The sequence below is a fragment of the Hydractinia symbiolongicarpus genome, chromosome 12, assembly GCF_029227915.1.
Source record: "Hydractinia symbiolongicarpus strain clone_291-10 chromosome 12, HSymV2.1, whole genome shotgun sequence".
In the NCBI taxonomy this organism is placed as follows: Eukaryota; Metazoa; Cnidaria; class Hydrozoa; order Anthoathecata; family Hydractiniidae; genus Hydractinia; species Hydractinia symbiolongicarpus.
The window spans coordinates 18,204,472-18,212,847 of NC_079886.1; the positions used below are offsets into that span (position 1 = coordinate 18,204,472).

Consider the following 8,376-nt stretch of genomic DNA (forward strand, 5'->3'; position numbering starts at 1 on the left):
AAATGCGCATGAAACTGGTGTAATTTTTATTTTGCTGAAAGTATAAAATTAACATTACGTAACTGTCCCACTCTCTCTGTCACATTTATTTTCCAACGCTTGAAATGCCTGATGCTTTTAAGGGAACGCCAGTGTATACGGAGCATGTGCAGGTAAACAAAAGCGCATGCGCAGTGAGATTTAAAAATAGGAAGCAAAAATAAAAGCAAACGGTATCTGCACTATCTAAAATATGCTCATAACTAATTTCGTTTCGTTGTTACTCGGCATTTTGTTATGTAAATTTGGCAGAACGAATATGGATATCAAAATAGGACTATTGAAAGTGGCTAAACATTGAATATTAATTAATTAGCATATCAAACTGTGCCGCCATCTCGTTGGCTGAAAATCTGAACGTCCACTTGGTGAATAACTAGAGCACAATAGGTCTCATAAAGTTCGTTAATAGGTGTGACCACTCTAATAAAGAATAGAAGATGTTTTTGTATTAGCTATACTTCTTAATTTCAGAATTGCATTTTAAAGGAAGCCGATAAAATTTTGAAATGAATATTTCAAATTGAAACCGAACAAAAAGTAAGTTAAAAATACTTTAACAAATTAATTCTTCAAAGAAAGACGTACTTTCTAAGAAGTCTTCAGACCACGACGACCTATTATTTTTAAATATACCCCAACACATTTTGTAATTTTAGTATGCATCGGGAACTGATTGTGTGAAAAGACTTTTTTTTTGAGGATTCGAAATTGGGTTAAAAAGTTTCCGGCGTTAATTGGACATAAACAACAAGTATTTGGCATGATGCTTTAACAACATATGTAAGAAATGAAGCTATACTTTACATGACAAGGTTCCAAATGGAGATGGAGTGAGATTTGAAAACAGGAAGAGGACGAGTTCAAAATAATTCACTTTACAACTCAATTCACAAATATACCGTGGTATAACGTCTTGTTGTTGCGTTAATCCCAGGGGGTAAAACGAACATAAATAGTCAGGAATACTCTCTCTCTCCCTTTCGAAGCGACTTTCAATACTCATGCACTTGTATCAAGCATTGTAAGGGCTAACCTTATTATTCTATATGATTTGATAGAGCATAGCTTGTCATAATAAGTACTATATTTTGTCTAATGGTGAGACATAATAATCACAAAAAGAGACCGAAGAACAATTGGTAAAAGTATTTTATACAATATTAACAAATATATACAGTACATCAATGTATTTATTTTATAAAAACCAATCACACAGTAAGTACGTTTAAAAACACCTTTTCACAAAATTAGGACATTTTTACATAAACTTTTACAAGTAGCTAATTAAACCTTTCCTGAAAATATTTAGGATTCTTTAGCAGGTGTTTTTTACAAAAGCTTAACGCCACTTCAAAATAACTTAATCTCAAAACATGCATATGAAAATGGCATTTATGGAAAGATTCTTTGTAAAGACTTTGTAACAAGATTGAAAGTGTAACATATCCAATGCAGTGTCAATAGAGGACTGAAAGACAGAAACAAACCTGTAACATTCAGTGGTCTGATGCTAAATTTGAGGTATAGCTCGAAATTAGGTTGCTGTAATTATCTACGGAGTGTAGCGGCTGTAACACGCAAAAACTATTGACTCTTTTGTATTAGTGGCGCATTTTCTTACAAAAATATTTTTTGAGATTAAATTAATACGAATTGTGACTTATGTAGTCACTTATGAATTTAAGTGAAGCCTGATAATGCAAGGATTACTTATTTCTCCTTCACGTCCATGAATGTCAACCGCGACAACAGCGAAAAAGTAAACATTGCCAGTGGCGAACTGTGTTAATGTGCATGCCATAGGCAGAGGTAATGCATTGACCACTCCTATTTTTTTCCACTGTTTTATGTCCTGAGGAGGTTTAACGCAAGCATTTTTCGCCTGATGTGCAAACAGTTGATAGCACTCGACTTTGAACTGACTCGGATTCTGATTTGGAGGGTCGTAATCCCACGTTAGAATAATACCAGAACTACCATTGGCTGTAATACTAGCTTTTAATTTAGGTAACAGGCACAATGGTTTTACTAGATTCGGCACTTGTTGTAATTGGATAGGGTTGTTTACAGGCGTGGGTTTTAGCATAGTTTGAGTTTTTGAAAGCATATTTGATTCTAATAACCGCTGTTGAGTTTGTTGTTGCTGCTGCTGTTGTTGTTGTTGTTGTTGTTGTTGCTGTTGTTGCAGCAGCTGTATTTGCTGTTGCTGTGGCCATAATATACCACCACGAATATTCTGATTGTTAAAGCTTTGTACGCGTGTCGGCATATTACTAAAAATGTTGGATGTATTCATTGTTTGCATGCGTAGACCTGGAGGTATGGATGTCATTCGAAGTCCTTGATTGGCAGCTACCACTTGCGTGTTGCTTGCAAACGCATTCCCTAGAATCTGACTGCTATCAACAAAGAAAAACTGTTCGTTGTTCTGCATACGTTGTGCTTGTTGAACAGGGGGAACCATCTGTACAGGCGTTTTAAAGTGGTTTACAGTCATTTCCTTTGGTGCTATAGGAATATTCTGCTGTTGGTTACCATACATCTGGGGATTTTCACTGGAGATGTCATTACCGTTCATCAATGGAGGCGGACCGGATTTATTTGCGATCTTCAGAGGTCGAGACGATGGTGGAACGCTTCGTGGTCGTCTCTAAAATAAGGTGTGTTCATCAATTTTATGGTCAGTGCATTTAATACATATAACACAAGGCAGGCACAAAAAGAGAAGATCCCAAAATGTTTTAAAAAAGTCCGACGTTTTTAAATGGACAAATCTTACAACTTAAAAACGCATTTAAGCTAACATTGTTACATTGTTGGTTGTTTTAGATTTTTTTTAGTTCGACCAAACTTTTATAGAAAAAATTCACAAATTGGTTCAAAAATTCGTCAAAGTTCTTTCCTTTGTTAAGATTTTTCGCAAGAAATACCATGTTAGGATAGTTGGTGATTCAGAGGATAAAAAGTTAAGAAGTACACCATTATGCGTCTGTTGTAATTACTTTCGAAGTGGAAGTATTTTAGAAAGCACTTTCATATTCATCTTTATTTTCAATTAAAAGAGCGATTTACAAACACGCGGAAGGATGTGGTTAAAACATGTTATTAAAGTTGTTTGAAAAGCTCGTCATAATGTTCATTAACTAGATACTTACGTATTATATTTTCTATAAGCAACATCTTACAAGCATGAGGCACAAAATTTTAAAAACATTGAACAATTGTAACTAACCGTAACGCGAAAATTCAAGCAATAATAAGCCAGACCAAAAATTTGTGTTAATTATAAAATAGTTGTTAAGGGGTTCTTCAACGATAAAAGCTAACATTTTTATTGAAAAATTAAAGACAGAAATTTTTGCTCAAGAAAATTCATGAAAGTCGAATTTTCTTCTTCTCAATTTTTAGAGTTAAATAGTTCATCTTAAATTCGTCAAACAAAATTTTGATGCATTTGCGCCAGCCTTTATTTTTCGATCATTGATTTCGTATTCACTGACTCCAGTTGTTTTGTTAGTTTTCAATTTTTATTGGCGACCGTACTTTGTGTCACGAAAGATTCTCAAAGAAAGATCCCCAAAAAATACTAAACTATACCCTCCCGGCCGTCCAGTAAAAAGAATCAGAAGCTTATATTACCTTAAGGGAATTATTTTCTAATTCTTCTAATTTTGATTTTAAATTGTTAGCTTGTTTCTTTAACTGTTCATTTTCTTTTAGGAGGTTTTTAACAAACGGTTCATCATAACATGTATGCTGGTATTCAATGTTTAGCCATTTTTCTTTGTGGTAGGCAATTTGCTCGCAAACAATTTTCTTTAAAGCCTAAAAAAGATATAGAAGAATGTTAAAAATACACACACACACAAAGTAGAAATTAATAAATGTGTTGGCACATGCGCGCTTAGAATTCAATATACAAGACGATACACATTAAAAAATATATGTTTCTTTTCTTTGTAATAAAAGCCATATTCTGTCTGTCTCTACTCAAAATGGCACCCTAAGTAGCGAGACACACGAAATGTGGTATACAAACGGCAGGCGAACCTGTGAACTTATCTACAGGCCACCGACTATTATAGAATATTAATTAAGGTTGTAATGTCCCCCTGATTAGAATTTCGACATTCTAATAAAACAATGCGCTTATGGTGAATAGGCGTCCATTTAAAGCCAGTAAGGTTGGATCAAGGAAATGAAAAAGTGATCCAAGCAGCAATGGTAAGAGAGGTCAAACTGTAGTTCAGTCGCAGTTTGCATTAGCTACAGAATAAGTAATTTACAAAAGAAAAAATTCCCTTGATATCCAATTAACGACACCTATTATTTAAAAGTTAAAAATCACTATGGCCACCAATAAAACAAAATAGATTCCCACTGTCATTTATATGCTGCAATACATCTAATTTACATTGCAGATAGTGTCTGCAATACGACTTAGGAAAACTGGTATGATGCCAACAGATGCCAACGAACGTTTAACAATAAAAAAAACAGCAAAAGAAAATTGGATAATTCTTATATAACTGCTTTTCGTATGCTATTACAAGCATCGGGTAATTTTAATTCACGATGCTGTTTAATTGACGGGTCGTACGGAAGTCTAAGGTGGCGTGGACCTTGCCATGTTCGGACGCGTTTGGACAGAGCTGCTATGTACTCGAAAAGTGAGGAATGTATTTTTCTAACAGCGGAAGCTTCAAAAAAGGAGACCGCTAGCAAGAAAAACTAAAAGATGAAAGGGGATTTTTCGGAAAGTTTTCTTAAATATTTTTAGGTTTTAAAGCCATTTGTACAAATAGTTTTTCCAACTTTCCTTGCAAAGTCATGTAAATATACAAGGAGCGTAAAAACCATTGTATAATAACATACATACCGATACAATATCCGGATTACCCGTCTGAGTTGACTTTTCATTCAAATCACCGTTCTTCTTTATTACATCATATTTTTCTTTCATATCAAGTTCGATTTTAATTGGAATATGTTCGTTGCGACCAATATTCTGTAGCTTTCTTGTTATAGCTGCTTTGTCATTCATTCTATTTCTATTTTACGCTGCACAAAAATTATGTTTAACTTTAGATAATTGAAATTATCCTTTAAAGTATACAAATAGTTTATAGTATACATTAATATCTTGGCAGACAATTGAAGTCGCCTAGGTCTCAATTCCTTGTATGTTCATAAACTAACAACAAATTGAAGGCGTCAGGTGGGGGTATGGCCATGACCACGGAAAGGTCATAGCTTCTTGTTACGTAAAAGAAAACCTTTTTTAATCTATAAGATCCTCTGAATTCCACAATAAAGGCAACAAGGGCGAGCAAACACGTGTTTTTTCCGCTCAAACTCACTTGCTGCGCCTCTCTCTGTACGCTGATTTTTTTTAATTTATAGCAGACCCATCAATGAAGCTATGCCATAAATTTAAGACCTTCAGATTGGCGAAATCCCTATCCGAATTCTAAAGTTTTACGTTTTTAAAGCTATTTAAAGTATCGCTGAATAATTGACTTAATGGCGCTTAATACAATAACCCTCTTATTCAAAAATATTATAAAAACCATTCAATAAGAGCATATTCTGTAAACAAAAAATAGAATAATCTTTTGCTTCGCGGTTTACGTGCGTACATAAATTATTACACTTTTATGCCGAAATTATGTTGTGTATGCGCACTTCTCCACGGTAATTATTTCCTTCGGGAAAATACAAGTTGCTGAATGATGTTATTTTACATACAGGCAAAATTATAAAAACAAACCACAACGATCAAAAGAATCAATTATTACATTGAAAAAATTAAAACTACACAAAAAAGATCGTTCCAAAAAACCAACTCCAGGACCTTTTATTCCTCAAATTTTTTTAAGAAATTTAGTAGCCTACTAGTCTGATGTGGTCCTTCTTATTTTGACAGTGAAGAAGCGTGCTCAGGTACGCAACTTATCTATCAGCGGAATCAGATTTAAAAGCTTATTAATTTAGAATTAAAGCCTTTACTTTCACCATTTTTTTTGGTTTTTCTTTATCATTCCTGTCTCTGCAGCTTGTCACGAAAGTGCAATATAAACTCAAGCTCTTAAAACTAGATTTCCACATTTCAATAGAAAAAAAACACGTTTATCTGCTTAAGAGAAACTTACGTCAAATTTGACGGGTGAAAATATGTTTCTTTAAAAAAAAAAAAAAGCGATCCGTTTTTACCTACGAATCTTCCCTCAGGTTTTAACTGAAATCTGAAGAACGTGCTTAAAACCTAGGGTGAGTTTCTAAAAACATCTAAGAACAGCAAATACTGATCATTCATATGCCTTTCCTCATTTATAACTCATGCTAAAAGTTGGGTGGAAATGCATGGACGTTGAGATATGTCGATTTAACTTTAGCTAGTCGTAAAATTTAGGTCCAATGGGATTTTCCACCCCTCGTCTTCTGAAACTGTTGTAATAGTTAGAAAACAATCTGTTTGCAAGCTATAGTTCATTATTTACGGTGTAGTTAAGAATTTAATGTCTAACAATTCTTTAAAAATTTGATTCTACACCGCAGAAATTGAACATCAAATATCATATTACTCTCAGATAAAAACACGAACATTGTATGAACGTTTGCTCAAAGAAAACACTAAATCACCACGTAAACTGACAACACTTATAATACTTGATTTATAATACTTATTATACACTATATTATACTTATTACATATATTATAATAGCCGTATACGTCTGTCTGTCTCTGCGCGGACCCCCCGCTGAGTTAGAAAATGATGTTACGGAAACACGAATATCAAATGCGATATATTTTTATCAGCTTTCTTGCGCCGGGTAAATATAAAGGACGGGCGAACCCGCGGATTTTTCCACGGGCAACGACTAGTCTATATTATAATACCCGTATACGTCTGTCTGTCTGTCACGCAAAATGGTAGCTTAGCTGCGCAAGTAGCGAGACGCACGCAATGTGGTATAAAAAGGAAGGGCGAACCCGTGGATTTTTCCACAGGCTAACGACAAGTACACTATAATGCTTGATTTATTACACCCGGTGTTGTTATAAAAAAAAGAGGCTCGTTTCATAAAATCAAAATGTTACAAAACCTTTAGCAAATTTACAAAACACACCAACAATTCAATTGGAGATTAAAAGGGCCACCATTTTATTTATTATAAAAGACGAATTCAAATTCAATTTTGACCACGGGAAAAAGGACTAGTTATACATATACCACAACCTAGTGTACATACATAATAACAATATAAAATATTAATAAATAGTAGCTGGAAACCCACCAGTGGAAGGCTGTAACCCGACTGGTAAAGGTAAAAATGAATCGCGCATTTTAAAGACACACATCTAGCTTCAAAACGTTAGGGTACAGACCGACTCGTTAAACTGATATCTTGTTCTAAATAATCTGCTGTACAAAATATACGCCTGCCAAAGTCGAAGTTAGATTCTACAAGATCTTTATTTTCTTAACTTCTGTTTCCCTTTCTTTTTCTTAAATGCACCATGCCAAACACGTAGCAATAGTAATAAAATGAACGCATGTAAACCAAAAGCCTTCCATCGTGTTTGCCTACGGGTCGTCGCTAGCCTTAATGACAAATAAACGACAAGAACGTGCGAGCGACCACAACTGGATGCCAAATTAAAATATATGACTTTGCAGCTAATCTCAAAAAGTGATGAATGTTGGTGTCAGTGATGTCGTGAAGAGATGTGTATCCTTTTATTTAATCTGGTGTATGAAAAAGTGGTTTAAACGACGAACCATAAACATCCTATCACCGCGCATGGTTTATGGTGAGAAAAAAGTTGAGTAAATAACCACATTAATTTTAAACACGTAAACATAAGTTATGCGTATCTAATACGTATACATTATTTGCTTTATAACATGCACAACATTTTTCTTATAAACATATATTTATTCTCTTACCTCAAAATTAAACTTTTTTTATTTTTCTAAACTTTTTAAAAAAAATTACTTTAAGCTTTATTGCACGGCGCACATTTTCTTTTTACTCACCACATTAAGAGAATACTGTTGCATGTCGGGAAGATTTTAATATTAAATGCCCATATATGGTCATAGTTAGACATTGTGGTTTCTGTATGGTTCAAGGCAGGTGTTGAATTTTTTTTATATCTTGTGAAACAACAAACTTTGCGCATTCAGCATAAGAAAGTCGAAGCAAAAAATAAAACAAAAAAGAAATGATAAGAAAATTAGATAGTTAATAAATAAGAACAAAAAATGAGCAACTATGAATAATTACGCTCTAATTGAAACACGTCATTTCCATGACTATAAAATATTC

General features: G+C 33.9%; 1 protein-coding gene across 1 annotated transcript; it reads right to left on the minus strand.

Annotated features, from left to right (window-relative positions):
• Positions 1 to 1,173: 1,173 nt before the first annotated feature.
• LOC130622079 (probable basic-leucine zipper transcription factor R) lies at positions 1,174 to 8,094 on the minus strand. Its single transcript, XM_057437472.1, has 4 exons — positions 7,995 to 8,094; positions 4,922 to 5,103; positions 3,682 to 3,867; positions 1,174 to 2,692 (listed from the first exon to the last, which is right to left on the minus strand). Exons 2-4 carry the CDS (start codon positions 5,084 to 5,086, stop codon positions 1,715 to 1,717), a joined length of 1,329 nt encoding a protein of 442 aa, XP_057293455.1. The 5' UTR covers positions 5,087 to 5,103; positions 7,995 to 8,094; the 3' UTR covers positions 1,174 to 1,714.
• Positions 8,095 to 8,376: the final 282 nt, after the last annotated feature.